This window comes from Bos mutus, chromosome 14, assembly GCF_027580195.1.
Source record: "Bos mutus isolate GX-2022 chromosome 14, NWIPB_WYAK_1.1, whole genome shotgun sequence".
Taxonomy (NCBI): domain Eukaryota; kingdom Metazoa; phylum Chordata; class Mammalia; order Artiodactyla; family Bovidae; genus Bos; species Bos mutus.
In genome coordinates this window covers 4,679,482-4,697,362 of record NC_091630.1, presented here as the reverse complement: position 1 = coordinate 4,697,362, position 17,881 = coordinate 4,679,482, and the positions used below count along the sequence as shown (strand labels likewise).

General features: G+C 39.0%; 1 protein-coding gene across 1 annotated transcript; it reads right to left on the bottom strand.

Moving 5' to 3' along the window:
* Positions 1-692: 692 nt before the first annotated feature.
* On the bottom strand, positions 693-15,378 carry LOC106701509 (solute carrier family 7 member 13). The gene is made up of 4 exons (XM_070382863.1): positions 14,694-15,378; positions 12,387-12,518; positions 4,396-4,757; positions 693-824 (listed from the first exon to the last, which is right to left on the bottom strand). Exons 1-4 carry the CDS (start codon positions 15,376-15,378, stop codon positions 693-695), a joined length of 1,311 nt encoding a protein of 436 aa, XP_070238964.1.
* Positions 15,379-17,881: the final 2,503 nt, after the last annotated feature.

Here is a 17,881-nt window from a genome sequence, read left to right as displayed (position 1 = left end):
AGTTGAAAGAGAAAGTTGCTTTTAATGTCAATCATTTGCCAAATATGCATACTTTATTTATTCTTTTTTGGTCGCAGTTGCAGGTGGATTTTTCTGTACATTTCCTCCTGTTGAAATATATTCATTAATGTCATCAGTAGGTGAAACATTTAGTAGTAACTGTAAAAAGCAGGTTATCTTGTTGAAATATGTAGACCCCAAATTAAAATGCACAAAAGGCAAATAAAACAGAAGTCCACTGAGGATAAAAAGAATAACGTAGATATGGTACATCTGAGGAGCCTTGATGATGGGTGTCAAAACCAAGAACAAAGACATGGCCATGGTTCCAAACACAAACGGCAAACGTGCCTGAGAACAAACATAAGCTTGTATTAGAGTGGCCTTGGAGTGGGGTCGCAAAGGGTCGGACACGACTGAGCGACTGAGCTGAACTGGAAGTTATTACAAATAACAGCGTAAAATATTTTATATACAGACATTTGTTTAATATGGAGGAAGTTGGTTTCATTGATAAAAAAAATATTTACCTACCAGGTCTTCCTTAGTTTTATATAAGAGAAAACAGTCTGTTGGGAATCTCCTTAGAGTGTGAAACAGCAGAAGTGAAAGCCTTTTCCTAATAATGTCAACACTTTGCTCTCCCTTTGATCTTTTTCATAAGTCCATGCCACTTGTCCATTCAGCTCTCTTTATCTATTTTGGCTGTGTGGGTCTTCCTCGCTGCGTGCAGGATTTTTCTGGTTCTGGCGAATAGGGGCTGCTCTCTCGTTGCAGTGTGTGGGCTTCTTATTGTGGAGACTTCTCTGCTTGCAGGGCACTGGCTCTAAGACACACAGGTTTCAGGCAGTTTGGCACACAGGCTCAGTGGCACAGCTCGTGGGCTCCAGCACACAGGCTTAGTGGCCTTGTGATATATGGAATCTTCCTGGACCAGGTATCGAACCTGTGTCCTCTGCATTGGCAGACAGATTCTTAACTACTGGACCACCAGGGAAGACCCATTCAGGTCTCTTGAATAACGACCCTCGGAAACATTCCATACTACTACCATAAAGCATTTTTTTCAGTATAAATTTTTTTCTTTTTATTTTCAAGCAATATCAAAATTAATATTTTTTGTACCTCAATCTAATATTATTCATAATGATGTAATACACAACCTATATATAACCTAATATGACATACTTTATTTTTTGGGGCTCCAAAATCACTGCAGATGGTGAAATTAAAAGACGCTTGCTCCCTAGAAGGAAAGTTATGACCAACCTAGACAGCATATTAAAAAGTAGAGACATCACTTTGCCAACAAAGGTCCATCTAATCAAAGCTATGGTTTTTCTAGTAGTCATGTATGGATGTGAGAGTTGGACTATAAAGAAAGCTGAGTACCGAAGAACTGATGCTTTTGAACAGTGGTGTTGAAGAAGACTCTTGAGAGTCCCTTGGACTGCAAGGAGATCCAACCAGTCCATCCTAAAGGAAATCATCCTGAATATACATTGGAAGGACTGATGCTGAAGCTGAAACTCCAATACTTTGGCCACCTGATGGGAAGAACTGACTCACTGGCAAAGACCTTGATGCTGGGAAAGATCAGGAGAAGGAAAGGAGAAGGGGATGACAGAGGATAAGATGGTTGGAATGCATCACCAACTCAATGAGTTTGAGTAACTCATGACGTGAGTTTGAGTAAACTCTGGGAGTTGGTGATGGACAGGGAGACCTGGCGTTCTGCAGTCCATGGGGTCGCAAAGAGTTGGACAGGACTGAGTGACTGAACTGAACTGAACCTATATATAATTCCTTTGGGGAATGTTTTTATCATAAAAGGACCACAGGGTTGGATTCATTTTCTCTGATCTTCACTTTTCCCTTAATATGGATCTTAACAGTGTATATCTTTCAAATTTGTGTGTCTTAATTTGGATAATTAAAGAATACACATGCACGTTTATATATAATTAAATATATACATGCACATTTATATATAATTAAAGAGTAGTAATTGCAAAAGTAAAATGCTTGGTTAAATGCTGTTGATCCTTGCCTATAACTGTATTTTGTGTAACTCTTCTCTCTCCTATTAGACCGAGAAGTTATTGATGCATTATTAATGGGCAGTTTATCCATCTATCTTTTAAGTGTTTAGACTAGTGTTTTTTACATAGTAGTTCCTTAGTAGTTGCTTCAGTATTTATTGGATCATTAAGTGACTCAGATGCAAGATTATCATTATCTTTCCTTTTTTTCAATTTTGAAATGTGGATTTCTGGTCCTCATCCTAAGCATTAGAATTCTCAGGGGTGATGTCTAGGAAACTGAATTTATACAAGAAACTCGAAAGGTATACTTTTTTCACAGTAGACTTTAAAAATCTTAGTTATTAAACTCTGTTGGTTTTCCTTTTTCACCTTCTAGTCGACCCTGCACCTTTGTGTACTGCTGAGGTATTTCTGTGGGTATTCTGGTGCATCCTTTTACCTTATACAAGGTCCGTAATAAAAGAGGCCCCTTGATTTATTTAGAATATGATGCACTGATAAAACAGTGATCATTTGAAACATACCCCCATTAAAAATGACTTATAGGCCTAACAATAAAAGGTGATATAGTAAGACATGCATGCCGTAAGCCTTTTAACTGACTAAGTGACTAACCACTAACTTAGCTTCTAGCAGCCTACATGGAAAGGGAAGCACGATCTTACAGTCTAAGTACTGAAGCTGAGCAGGACCCTGTGGGACTCCTCGGTACAAAAGCCTTTCTGTGTCCCCCATTTCTTGTTTGTAGGAAACAGGCTTCATTCGGCCTCCATGACCTTTCCTGAGTTCCAAAGCACAGTTCAAACAGTCGATAGTCAGAGAGGAGCGGGGATGCAGAGAAAAGGGAGAAGCGGTCGGAACGTGGGAGTGGGGGCCCAGCTTCCCCTCAAGGGATATGCCTAGCAATATCTTTGAGCTCTTCTGCAGAACTAAGAGTTGGACACGATTGAGCGACTTCACTTTCACTTTTCACCTTCATGCATTGGAGAAGGAAATGGCAAACCACTCAGTGTTCTTGCCTGGAGAATCCCAGGGACGGGGGAGCCTGGTGGGCTGCCAGCTATGGGGTCGCACAGAGTCGGACAGGACTGAAGCGACTTAGCAGCAGCAGAACTAAAACCACAACCAGATGGAAGACTTTTAACTGCTTGATGAAGCATTCTTCACTCCAGAGAGAGGGTCTTAGAGAGAAAGTCATCACGAAACCCCCAGATGTCAGAGGATATTTGGATTGAAGGAAGGCAGGCCCTGCAGGCCCCCTGACCCTTATCAGCAACCCTGTCCCTCCACTATAAGACTCCTCACAGCTCTCCTGACGTCAGGTTGGGGCACAGTCTTGAGGGCATTAGCCCACTGTGGCCCCCGTTGCTTAGCAAAGCAATACAGCTGTTCTTTTCTACTTCATCCAAACTCTCTCCAAGATTCTGTTTGATACCAGTGTGTACAGGCTGATTTTTGGTAAAGAAAACTAAATAATCTGCCTAGAAACACAAGTATTTTTGATATAAATATTAGAAATAATTTTCTTTGGTGGGTCTAACACAGTAGCATAATGTAAAAATAAACCATTTAAACTCTTTGCAGTAAGTATAGGAATGAGTTGCTGGAGGTTGTTTGGTTAAACAGAATATTGGGTACATCCACAATATAGATGGATGGGTTATAGTAGACAATTAGAAGAAAAAAGTTTTCCATAAGCTTATATGAAACATTTCAGATGCAGTTAAGGTAGACAGAGGTTTCAGTGGTTGAGGAATCAACAGAGTACTTATCTCTCAGTCAATCTTTGATAGATACTTTTGACTCTGAGGTGAGATTTTATTCATGTTGATGTATGGCAAAACCAATACAATATTGTAAAGTAATTAGCCTCCAATTAAAATAAATTTAAATTAAAAAAAAAAGATGAATGAGTTTGCAACTATACTACATCACAAATACCTGAAGTGTAGCTCTTCCGTATTGACCATTAAAGCTAGAGACTTATACATTGATACACATTTACATTGATAAGCCTGAAAAGCCCTAGGCAAGCCTACAAGTTAATCTAAGGTAGTACCATTAACAGGACACTCAAATAATCATTGGCCCTGGACACTGGTCAGTCTCATACACTGAGACTGAGTACAGACCTTATGCATTCCACATATGGTTCTTCTTGACTCAAATTTCACTAGTTGTAATATAATAGAATATCCTAAATATAAAATCTATTCTCAAACGTTCCTAAAATGGGGTCACAGTGGGTTAAAAAGATTTTTTACATAGATATAAGAAAAAAGTATTAAAAGTACAAAATGCTCTTTAAAAAGATATAGGATTTTTTTTTTTTTTTCTTGGTTTGACTTACCTTGTAAGGTCTGGATAGGTTGGGCTCCTGGAATCTCAGTTTAAGCAAGCCCATCATCATTAGCCCAAGTTGAATCCAGTCTGTGAATCCCACATAATTTATTAAAAGGATTAAGTCCGAGGGAATAATTAAGATGGAGGCAAAGATGAGCATCTGAATCACAGCTGCAACTGGACAAGAGTGAATATTCAAAGTTGAGAGGATCAAAGGTAGCTGACCCTCCTGGCTTGCCATACACCACAACCTTGATGTTGAAAATACAGTACAGTTGAGGGAGCTAACTATTGCGGAAGAAACACCAAGGGAAATGGCCCACTGCAAGGAAGGGATTACTCTATCCATCCAAGAGACTGCAACAGCATCTGTAAAAGAGTAGAGAAGCCATTAATTACGCAACTGATGTAATATTTATACTGCATGGTATTTTTAATTAGCTTAGAAAGTATTAAATTATAATTGTAGCAAAGACAAAGGGCTGGTGTAAGTAGCAGGTTGAAACTGACAAAGTTTTCTAAAAATCACGAATGAGTCTTGGATTTTGTCAAACACATTTTACGACTCTTAATATAATCTGATTTTTGTCTGTTATCATTTTAATATAGTAAAATATTAATTGCTTTTGGGATGCTGAACCAACCAATGATAAAGCTCACTTGTTCATCATGTATGCTCCTTTTTATGTGTTGCTGGACTCAGTTGACCAGTGTTTTTGAGAACTGTGTTACACTGTAGTTCACGGAACAATACACGTTGTATGCAACATGTGTATGTAATTTCTTTCTTTGTGTAAAGAATTTTTCTGGCTTTGGTACCATAGAAATACTGGTTTCATAAAATAAGTTTGGATGTGTCCCCTCTTCCAATTTCTGGAAGAGTTTGTTTAGGAGTGGTATTATTTCTTTCTTAAATGTTTGATGCAATTCATCAGTGAAGCTACTAGGGCCTGGGATTTGACTTGTGGGAAGATTTTAGATTTTTAACTCATTTTTTAAAAAATATAGATCTATTCAGATATTTTTATGTCTTCTGGAGGCAGTTCTGTTAACTCAAGAGTAATAAAAAGTACTCCGTGGCACACAGCACTCTCTTTTCCATGGGCTCTCCCCTTCTCCTCAGCCTCTGGTTGAGGAGAAAGATGACTAGGGGTTGACTGAGGTCTCCCTACCCCGAAGGCTATACCCATCCAAGTAGGCTGGGGAGCTTCATGACGGTTCTTAGATATGGGTTCCCAAGTCATCAACAAGCCCGGGACTGTGGAATGAAAGGTCGATTCAGCTAAGGGGATCTGGGTTGAACTCACAGTGCAGAAGGGAAGCCCTCTACCCACAAAAGTTCCTTTGTGAATAAAGCCCTTTGGGTCCACTCAAAGTGTTATAGTTTCACGGCTTCCACTGTTGGCTATTTGTTGGTATTGATATTTTAGGTAGAGGTGTGTGTAGAGAGTATAATGGGACACGTGAGTTCCTTCGAAACCCCTTTCCTTTCTCCCTCCTTGTGCCGTTCAGAAAATAATGTTGAATCTCAGTGGGAGAAAGAGCACAGACCTGATGGAAAACTTTAAGGCAGCGATGGTGGTGGTAAAAGATGCAATATCTCAATCTAACTATGATGTGACCAGAGACAAAAGCCACTGGGAGCTGGAGGTTTACAGGGGATTGTTACTAAGTGACCATGTGTCCTCTAGCCCCAGCTGTGGTTGTTCCAGACACTGGGACTGTAATGGAGACACTGTATACATTGATGCCAGTTGATATCCTGTCTCAAACATTGCCAGCACCTCTTTTCTGTTCACTTGCCCCTGAAGACCAAGACTAATTCACATTCATGTGGCAAGGCCTTCAATAGGCTTTCACAGTACCCCACTAGGATTCCTAAACTCCCCTGCTCTTTGCCCCCAGCTGGACTTCAGGATTTTTCAAGAGTGTCTCTGCCATCCAAGATCCAAAATTTATACTATATTGTTCATGATCAGTTAGTTGACAAGTTTAAAGCCTCAGTCTAGAAACATCTGAATTTGTATTATTACACTTTACCAACAGGCTGATCAACCCCAATAAAATTTAGGGTACTGCTTGCCAAGTAAGTTTTCTTGGAAACATGTGGCTAAATTTGCAACACGTAGTCCCTCTGGTAGTAAAAAAAAAAAAAAACTGTCTACGGACCCCTACTACTAAAAGAAGACTCAGCACCGTATGAATTCTTCGTGTGTTATAGTTAGCATGTGTCTCACTTGGGATTCTACTTAGTCTTCCATATCAGCTAATTCACAGATCAATGTCCTTTAACTGGAGGATCAGATCAGTGGACTGTACTGAAAGCTGTCCAGTGAGCACACTTTCTACCAGTGGGGATCCACAATCATAATTACTGCTTTGACTTAGAAGTTTCTGTGACTGATGATGGTCTTCTGCATTGCAGGCAGATTCTTTACCGTCTGAGCCACGAGGGAAGCCCCTTTTCTATTGCATTTCCTGGCAAAGAGAGGTACCTTATAGCTGGAGGCGGCCTCCTTGATAACAACTATCATTTAAATTCCTCTTGAAAAAATAATACTAGCTTAGCAAGTAGCACTGGGATATTGTAAAACTGAACACCTGACTTATGGAGGCCTTATGACTTTCCAGCCTGATAGTCTCATTTTGGGATGAATCAAATTGAATTCAACTATTGAAAAGGTATAAAGAGCCCCCAAAATCTTATCAGGTGGAAATGGTGTATTCAAGAACACAGCTAGCCTGGCCCAGTGGCTTCTTGGTTTTGCATGAACAAGTGCAAATTACATCCCAGTTTGCTGACTGAAGCAGGGTTGCTGGTTCAGCAGGGCCCTCTGTTCACAAGGGTCCCTGTAAATATCTGGCCATGGGCCACTGACGGTTTAGCTAAGCTGAAGCCCTGTGGTGCCCGCCAGGCTGCTACAGCTGTGAGCCTCAGCACCAGCTATGCAGAATGGAAAATAGACAGGATATTCTACTCAGGAACTGGAGATCAAAATCAGATTATTCAGTCAGCAGCCTTGATTGCTTTCTATAGTTTATGGCCCCGGAGAGGGGTGTCTTTAGTCTGCCAGCCTGTGGTTTTCCAAGTGACAGACCAAACCCCCAGGCCATCAACAATAGTTCATGTCATTAGAAATACAAGCGTGGTTCATCAAGAGGGGAATTGGCCAGAGCTATGAGAATGGGCTTAAGTTCTGTCCATGGAGCCCATTCTCTGATGAGAATAATTAGAATAAAACTGCTGATCGATACTGAACTATTCAGATTGCCGTGACAATGTCCGAATCCATCATCTTTCTAGACATGGTAACACACTGACTATCATATACTGGACAGAAGAAAAAGGACTCCGTATTTTTGCTACAGAGGCTAACACGAAATGTTACACTGTGACTTCTGCCAAGATTTGACCATTCGTTCACAGTGAAGGAGGCCACTTGCACAAGATATTGTCCCTGCTCACTTCCGGCAAATTGACTACATTGACTTTTGACTCTCTCTTGGGACGACAGCTAATAGTTGTTGGAACTTTTCCAGGTTGCAGCATTGCTGTTCCAATTTGGTCAGCCCTCTGCGGCCACACCACTGTGGCCCTTGAAACTCATCTGTGTTATGTGTTTGGCCATTCACAATGTGACAGCTGTACATCACAAAAGCACATCAATGTGCTGAAGGCAAAGGTATTCAGTGTATCTTTCATATACACCATTTGAATGCGTCTGATTCTGTTTAATGTTGGATGGCTTCCTCAAAAATCAACCCAGAAATATTTCTGACTCTACCTCTCTCACATCCTTCTGGTCCACACACCTTGGTCAGGTAGTTTGGTCACTGAATAAACCCTAGGGAGTGATCTTCCCTGGTGGCTCAGACAGTAAAGAATCTACCTGCAATGCAAGAGACCCGGGTTCCATCCCTGAGTTGGGAAGATCCCTGGAGAAGGAAATGGCAACCCACTCCAGTATTCTTGCCTGGTGAATCCTGTGGACAGAGGAGCCTGGTGGGCTACAGTTTGTGGGGTTGCAAAGAGTCGGACATGACCAAGTGACTAACACTTTCGCTCTCAGAGAGTGATCACCTACTCTTGGCTGCTTCCTGAGTGATGGTGAGGGAGAATAGCATAGGTAGTTATATATTCCTATTTTGAAAACTCAGGAGGCTTTCCTGATTATTGCTGGATTTTATGCTTCTTATTTTCCTCACACAGCAACCCCAACCTACCTGGTTGGTTTAGCCTCTGGGCAGCAATATGACCATAAAGAAGCCAAGAGGATTCAAAATCCATTTGGTTCACACGCCTGGGTTCTCTTTTTTGACTGGTGTGGTCATAGATTATAAAGATAATAACCACTTGACTGAGTTCACTCTTTGCTAAGTGCTCTTACAGTGGTAATTGTGGCTTTCTAGAAGGGAATATTTAGACTGAAAAATATGGGGATGGAAGGACAACAGTGATCTTTTGTCTTTTAGAGCCATTCCTGGGACCTGTCTTCTGAAGGAAGACTTATAAAAGATTTGGATTCCCTAAGCTTGAGGATCTTCTGCTGTTATGTGGAGATATCACTTGGCCTTCCTTGCTTTGTCTTTTGGGAATCAGGGTTTGGGGAACAGCATAAATGACATTCTAGCTACTGCTATTATATGAAAAATAAATTGCCTTTGTCTCCATCGCCAGCATCCATGAAACTGTGCCCAACTACCTTACGAGGGGGTTAAATCTCAAGCTTTTCATAGTTGTTGAGAGTCTTGTGATTTCTTCCTTGACCCACTGGTTATTTAGAAGTCTGTTGTTTAATTTTCAAATATGTGAGGTTTCTCAAGTTACATTCTGTTGTTGCTTTCTATTGTGCATCTATTGCTGTTGAAGGAAGTGTTTTGTATGATAGAAATATTAAATTTTTTGAGACTTGTTTTATATCCTGAAATTATGTCTATCCTAGGGAAAGTCCCATAAGTGCTTGAATAAATATATATTCTGCTTCTGTTTGGTGGAGCATTCTATAAATGTCAATTAGATCAGTTTGATTGATAGTGGTGTGCAGATCTTCTATATCCTTATTGATTTTCTATCTAGTTATTGAGTGATATACTGACATCTGCAACTATAGTTGCTGAATTGTCTATTTCTCCTTTTAGTTACATTAGTATGGCTTCATGTATTCTGGGGCTGTGTTTTTAGAGGTGTATGCATTTATAATTGTTATATCTTCTTCATGCATTGATCATTTTATTAATATCATTACAAAATACCTTTCTTTGTCTCTAGTAATCTTTTAGTCTTTAAGTTATTTTGTCTTAATAATATTACTATTCTAGTTTTCTTACAGTTAATGTTTGCATGATAAACTTTTCCATTCTTTTACTTTGTACTTGATTGTGTTTTGAATCTAAAGTGTGTCTCATATAGACAGCATATAGTTGGGTTGATAATTTTATTCAGTATGACAACCTCTGCCTTTTATTGTTGTGTTTGTATATTCTCATTTAACATTACTGATATTGTCGTATTTACTATGTCACTTTGCTATTTGTTTTTTTATGTCTTATGTATTTTTGTTCTTTTGTTCTTCTATTTTATTGTTTATTTTTATTTTATTTATTGTTATATTTTATCATTTATTTCTTGTTTATTTTATCTATTTATTGTTAAGTAGATTTTTTTTTTCTATACCATATGGCCTTTGGGATCTTAGTCCCTTAACCAGGAATCTAACCTGGGTCCTGGCAGGAAAAGTGCCTAACCACTGGACTGCTAGGGAATTCCCTAAAGAGATATTCTTAATGTGCCATTTAATTCCTCTGTTGATTTGTTCAGTTATTTTCTTAGTAGTTGTTCTGGTAATTACAGAATCCACCTTTAATCCAAATCAATTTTCAGTTACTTTCAGTTAAAATATGACAACTTTGCTACTATGGCTCATTTCCTTCTCTTTTTTCTTTGTGCTATTACTGTCATATATTTATATTTATATGTTTAATAAACCCTACATTTAAGTTTCAGAGTTATTATCTAAAATAATCTAAGATATTTTTAAAGAATTCAAAAAATGTGTGTATACACCTATGGAGTCTTTTATATTTATCCATATATTTAATATTTCTGGTTCTTTTTCTTCCTTCCCTTTGATCCAAGTTACTTTCTTTCAGTCTGAAGAATTTCCTTCAGTAAGTCTTCTAGCAATGAATTCTTTCAGTTTTTGTTAGAGTACCTTCACATACATTTTCACATTCATTATTACTACTAATACGTGAAATGAATCAATAATATACATTCATTTTACTTTTTACATTTTTTAAAAATTGCAGTATTAGTTGACTCGGAATATTGTGTTACTTTTTTGATGTACAGCAAAGCAATTCAATTATATATATATATATTTTCCAGATTCTTTTCCATTATAGGTTATTATAAGATATTGAATATCGTTCCCTAAGCTATATAGTAAATCCTTGTTGTTTATCTATTTTATGTGTAGTGGTATTTGTTAACACCATACTCCTAATTTATTCCTTCCCCCTTTCCCCTTTGGTAACCATAATTTTGTTTTCTATGCCCATGAGTTTGTTATCTGTTTTGTAAAATAAATTCATTTGTGTGGTTTTTTAGATTCCACAAATAAGTGATATCATATAATATTTGTCTTTCTGTGTCTGACTAACTTTACTCAGTATGATAATCTCACATCCATTCATGTTACTGCAAATGGCAATATTTCATTCTACTTTATGGCTGTGAGTGTCTATCTGGGGCTTCTCAGGTGGCACAGTGGTAAAAAATCTGCCTGCCAGTGCAGGAGACACAGGAGACACGAGTTAGATCCCTGGGTTGAGAAGATCCCCTGGTGTAAGAAATGGCTGTATCCTTGCCTAGAAAATTCCATGGACAGAGGAACCTGGGGGGCTACAGTCCATGGATTCACAGAGTCAGACTTGACTGAGCACACACACACAGTATTTATCTATCTATTTACTGCATCTTCTCTATCCATTCATCTGTTGATGGACACCTAGGTTGCATGCATGATACTCTAAGTAGTGTCATTTTGGAGTTGAGATAACTGGGGAGCATCAAGCTTGGATGTAGGATAAACCTTATTTTTCTTTTCAATGAAAGCGTATTACTGATTTTCTTTTATTTTTCTGATAACTGAAAGTGTGAAGTTTAACAAATATTTATTTCATTAATATATTCATATAGATATTTAAGTTCAATTGAAAATTGAGCTTCTTTCAATTTGTCTATTTTTAGAGCAAAAATCAGTTTCTGCACTATAAGTAATTTTTTAAAATCTGAAAAAATCTGAATAGTTTTTATGATAAACTGAAATTCTGTCTCTTATATATATATATATATATATATATATATATATATATATATATGGAGAAGGCAGTGGCAACCCACTCCAGTACTCTTGCCTGGAAAATCCCATGGACAGAGGAGCCTGGTGGGCTGCCGTCTATGGGGTCGCACAGAGTCGGACACGACTGAAGCGACTTAGCAGCAGCATATATATATACATATATGGAAGGATTCATGTCCACTTCACTAATAGGAAAATTTAGGTACTCAAGCTCTGTATAGATTTGGGGGATATGTCTGAAGACAAAGTGTATGAGTTATATTTCCTGGAGGCAAATGCTGACCCAGAGCACCCACCTGCTCCTTATGAAGTATATCTCAAGAGGCTTTGATAAGTAGTCTCATATTTTCTATTCTACTCTGTCCATTGTGTTCTGCCTTTTTTTCCTTTTATATTTCTTAGTGTTTTCCATATTTTTGGCTGCTAGACCTTACCCTTTACTATATGCTCTAAAGAAATTGCTTGACCTTTTGAACGTCTACCTTTAAATAAATAGGTAAGTAAATAACCCAGACATGAACCAAATTAGCCTAATTCTCTTGAAATGTGCAAAAAGACCCACTGTATACTCAAAACTCCCTTTATTCAGGACAATGAAACAGAGTGTCTTCCTTCTGGCTCCGTGCAACCATACCTGAGGACATGATTTCCTTTGGGGTCAGGACGGATAGGTAGGAAACATTAACCAGTAAGTAGATCAGGGCCACGAGGGTAAGTGCAGTGACCACACATTTGGGGATGTTCTCACTAGGGCTTTTCAACTCTCCTGCAAAAAAAAAAAGTGCCACTCAGAAAAAATGACTAATCAGATCATCTTTGGAAGTAGCTTCATTATAACATACAACAACTAAAAGAAACAGACATGACTACACACAGCAAGAGTTGAATGCTTACTTACCAAGTTTAGACAAAGTATTAACTTTAGCAGCAATGGAATTTTGCTGAACTCTGGGTTTTACTCTTGTATCTTTGATGTGCCCAACATAAGCTTTTTGGATAAGAGGACAACTCAGAAAACCTGGATTCTAGGCCAGGAGGACTGGAGCAAATATTCCCTTACCATACGGCCAACACTATAGAAGTACACGTTTGTGTTAATGAAGTGTTGGAATAGCTCCTCTGTTAATCTGGTCACCACAGTCTAGGACATTAGGGTAGATTCTCCTGCTCTTTTCACTCCTTGGGTTAAGTTTCTAGACTAGCTAAATCTTAGATTAAACTTGACTGTATATTGCCAACACCAGTTTGACACAGATGTTTAACTACTTGGAAAATTTTTAACTTACAGTATGCAACTCCCTCAAAATAATTCACATGTATTAAAAAGAAAAATTTAAAGAACATAAAGATTTAGAGAAAAAAAGCTCAGGTACATATTTATCTAAACCTTGAGATGGAGAAAGACTTTTCAAGTATGGAGATAATGAAAAGTTAAAAGATAGTTTAATACTTGTAGGTATTAAACTTCTAGTGTTTAAGACTGAAATTTTTAAAACTTATGAACAAAATGAAAAAAAAAAAAAAGCCAAACAACAGGGACTTCACTGGTGGTCCAATGGTTAAGAACCCACCCGGAAATGCAGGAGACAGGGGTTTGATCCTTGCCAGGGAGCTAAGATCCCACATGCTGCAGGGCAACCAGTCCACACGCTTTAGCCACTGAGCCCGCATGCCCAGCTAGAGCGCCCATGCACCACAAAAGACCCTGCAGGCCGCAACTAACACTTGACAGACAGGTTAATGACAGCAAACTAAGAAAGCCATTTACCTGTCTTACAAGGAGGAAATTGGTCATTAACATTTGCAAAACTCTGCCCTCTCACTGGAGAAGGCAATCGCACCCCACTCCAGTACTCTTGCCTGGAAAATCCCACAGACAGAGGAGCCTGGTAGGCTGCAGTCCATGGGGTCGCTGGGAGTTGAACACGACTGAGCGACTTCACTTTCACTTTTCACTTTCATGCATTGGAGAAGGAAGTGGCACCCCACTCCAGTGTTCTTGCCTGGAGAATCCCAGGGATGGGGGAGCCTGGTGGGCTGCCAACTATGGGGTCCCACAGAGTCGCACACGATTGAAGCGACTTAGCAGCAGCAGCAGCCCTCTCACTAGACATTGAAGAAAAAATGAGTTCTGAAGTTTTATTTTCACAACTTTAAGTGACTAAAGAATGAAAAAGGTTTGATGACTTCAGGTGCCATCATTTTAATTCACACTAATAGACATTTGTAAAGCTTTTCTGGGCTGCAATTTGATAATATTTCTTAAGACATTTCTAAATATTTATGTGGTTCACTTAGTAATTTTACTAAGATTTTTCAAGACTTTTTTCCTAACAAAACAATGAGAGATCCACAAAGGTTTATATAAAAGGATGCTGATTGGAACAATAACTATACAATTTCAAAGTGAAAAACTAGAAAAAATTCTGGTATCCAACAATGGGAGATGCTTGAAAAATGGTCAAATTGCATATGATAAAATGTTGTGTATTCATTTAAAAGCATTTATATTTAATAATATTTATGAATTCTCACTATGTGCTTTAAGTAGAACAAATGATGAGTATATGTACAAGTGTGACCTGCATGTGTGTACATATGAGATAACTGGTAATCTTCATTTTAGTTTATATTTTCTAAATTTTAATTTTTCTCTGATGAGCTTCTGCTATTAAAATATTTGTTCAGTAAAAAAAGTTGTTGAGTCCTTAAGCTGTATTAGTTCTACACTTACTTGTTTTAATTTGTAAACACCCAGAAAATATTTTGCTTTCCAAAGCTAGAAAACCACATTTGTAGAGAGTTTAGTGCATTTCCACCCACCTGATAGAAGAGAGACACACATTATAGAGAAATAATGTGTTTCTTAGAATTAAGCTGATTAACCCTTGTATGTTTATAGCCTGGTGGAGCTCTTTATAATTTAAAAAAGTAATTTTACCTGCTATTCGGACAAGGACTCCCCAACCAGAATATGCAAACAATCCTTGTAAGAAGGCTTCTGCAATCTGTGAAGCATCCGGAACGTCAGCATCGAAAGCTTTCTCAAACCTGGCCAGGTTCTCTCTTCTTCCTCTCACCAACAGCACGATTCCAGTTACAGAGATGAAGCCGAGAACTGTCATTTTGACAGCCGTACTGACAGTCTGAAACCATGTCACCTCCTTCACTCCCCGAGCATTCAGGATTCCCAAGCACCACAAGATAGCCAATGCCAAACATTTCTTTGGCATCTCAGGAACAAAACACCCAGGATAGAAAGGCTGCGTAATGTAGCCCGCCAGCATCAAGCTGCGGGCAGCAATTCCTGCGGGAGTACTGAATAGATTGATCCAAAGGTAGAAGAAAGCAACAAAGGGCCCAAGAGACCTTTTGAGGAAATAATACTGTGCTCCGCTTCTAGGGAAGGTGGTCCCCAGCTCCGCGTGACTCAGGGCAGCCAGCATAGACACCACGGCACAAGCAGCCCAAATGCTTAGGGACACCCCCACGTTGAGTGAAGAGTATTTTAACACCCCTTTAGGAGCGATAAATATTCCCGCACCTATGATGATACTGAATAAAAAAATTGTCCCATGGAAATATCCTATTACCCGCCGTAGCTGAGTGCTTTCTCCCACCTTCATTTTCTCAAGTCTGACACTTAATGTCCAAAGCTAACATAAATTCACTGTTTCCTCTGTGACACTTGTGATCTTACAGTTAAATGCTTTGGTTCCCTCCTCTTCTCTTCCTCAAATAGACTTCCTCACAGCCCTTAGCATAATAGTAAAAAAAAAAAGTTAACTTGTAAAGTTAATTAAACTAAAGTTTATGAGATCTTAAAATTAGGGTTAAAATGTTTTACTGTTAAACATTTAAAAAGTTAAACACAATTAAACAAGTTAGACACAGCTAATTGGGAATAAGAGATAAAAACTTCCCAGTCAGGTTTTTTCTATGGATATGTAACCACATTCATTTTGATCCTTAAACAAGTAATTCTTTAAAACTTTGTACTGTAAGGAAGATTGCAAAGAATGACAAAAATACAAGGTCTGAATCATAAGTTTGCCCCTTGTTAGCAGATCTTGTTTGAATCACACACACACACCTGCCACTTACTAGAAAATCCACATCACTTGTTTTTTTTTGAAAAATGGGACTGATAATCCTTATCTTATTTTTTCTTTAATAGAATTAAATAAGGTAATTTACTGATGAAGCAAATTCTAGCACAGAGCTCCTAGTACTATACCTAACATAGTTTGCATGTGTGCGCACGTGCGTATGACCCTTGGACTGCTGCCCACAAGCTCCTCCATCCACGGGATTGTCCAGGAAAGAGTACTGGAGTGGGTTGCCATTTCCTCCTTCAGGGGATCTTCCTGACCCAGGGATCGAACCCACATCTTCTGCATCTCCTCCATGGGCAGGCTTATTTTTTTTACCACTGAGCCACCTGGGAAGCCCCACCTAACATAATTTAGGGATCCATAAAGTTAGTTTTATCATTTCGTTATTTTCAGTTCAGTTCAGTTCAGTTCAGTCCCTCAGTCATTTCCAACCAACTCTTTGTGACCCCATGGACAGCAGCACGCCAGGCGTCCCTGTCTATCACCAACTCCCAGAGTTTACCCAAACTCACATCTGTTGAGTCAGTGATGCCATCCAACCATCTCATCCTCTGTTGTCCCCTTCTCTTCCTGCCCTCAATCTTTCCCAGCATCAGGGTCTTTTCAAATGAGTCAGCTCTTTGCATCGGGTGGCCAAAGTATTGGAGTTTCAGCTTAAATATCCGTCCTTCCAAATAATATTCAAGACTGATTTTCCTTAGGATGGACTGGCTGGATCTCCTTGCAGTCCAAGGGACTCTCAAGAGTCTTCTCCAACACCACAGTTCAAAAGCATCCATTCTTCAATGCTCAGCTTTCTTTATAGACTCTCACATCCATACATAACCACTGGAATAACCATAGCCTTGACTAGACGGACCTTTGTTGGCAAAGTAATGCCTCTGCTTTTTAATATGCTATCTAGGTTGATCATGACTTTCCTTCCAAGGAGTAAAGCGACTTGTAATTTCATGGCGGCAGTCACCATCTGCAGTGATTTCGGAGCCCCCCAAAATAAAGTCTGTCACTGTTTCCACTGTCTCCCCATCTATTTGCCATGAAATGATGGGACCAGATGCCATGATCTTAGTTTTCTGAATGTTGAGCTTTAAGCCAAAATTTTTCACTCTCCTCCTTCACTTTCATCAAGAGGCTCTTTAGTTCTTCTTCAGTTTTTGCATAAGGGTGGTGTCATCTGCATATCTGAGGTTATTGATATTTCTCCCAGCAATCTTGATTCCAGCTTGTGTTTCATCTAGCCCAACTTTCTCATGATGTACTCTGTATATAAGTTAAATAAGCAGGGTGACAATATACAGCCTTGACAAACTCCTTTTCCTATTTGGAACCAGTCTGTTGTTCCATGTCCAGTTCTAACTGTTGCTTCCTGACCTGCATACAGATTTCTCAAGAGGCAGGTCAGGTGGTCTGGTATTCCCATCTCTCTAAGAATTTTCCAGAGTTTATTGTGATCCACACAGTCAAAGGTTTTGGCATAGTCAATAAAACAGAAATAGATGGTTTTCTGGAACTCTCCTGGTTTTTCAATGATCTAGCGGATGTTAGCAATTTGATCTCTGGTTCCTCTGCCTTTTCTAAAACTAGCTTGAGCATCAGGAAGTTCACGGTTCACGTATTGCTGAAGCCTGGCTTGGAGAATTTTGAGCATTCTTTTACTAGCCTGTGAGATGAGTGCAGTTGTGTGGTAGTTTGAGCATTTTTTGGCATTGCCTTTCTTTGGGATTGGAATGAAAACTGACCTTTTCCAGTCCTTTGACAACTGTTGTGTTTTCCAAATTTGCTGGCATATTGAGTGCAGCACTTTCACAGCATCATCTTTTAGGATTTGAAATAGCTCAGCTGGAATTCCATTACTTCCACTAGTTTTGTTCATAGTGAACAAGGTCCACTTGACTTCACATTCCACGATGTCTGGCTCTAGGTCAGTGATCACACCATCGTGATTATCTGGGTCATGAAGATCTTTTTTGTACAGTTCTTCTGTGTATTCTTGCCACCTCTTCTTAAGATCTTC

Excerpts from the sequence above, each read along its gene's own strand:
- LOC106701509 (XM_070382863.1), bottom strand. The coding sequence starts at position 15,378 with ATGAAGGTGGGAGAAAGCACTCAGCTACGGCGGGTAATAGGATATTTC. Across the intron at positions 12,519-14,693 it reads AGTCCTTGTCCGAATAGCAG|GAGAGTTGAAAAGCCCTAGT; the intron begins GTAAAATTACTT and ends TTTTTTTTGCAG. Across the intron at positions 4,758-12,386 it reads AAAGGAAATCATGTCCTCAG|ATGCTGTTGCAGTCTCTTGG; the intron begins GTATGGTTGCAC and ends ACTCTTTTACAG.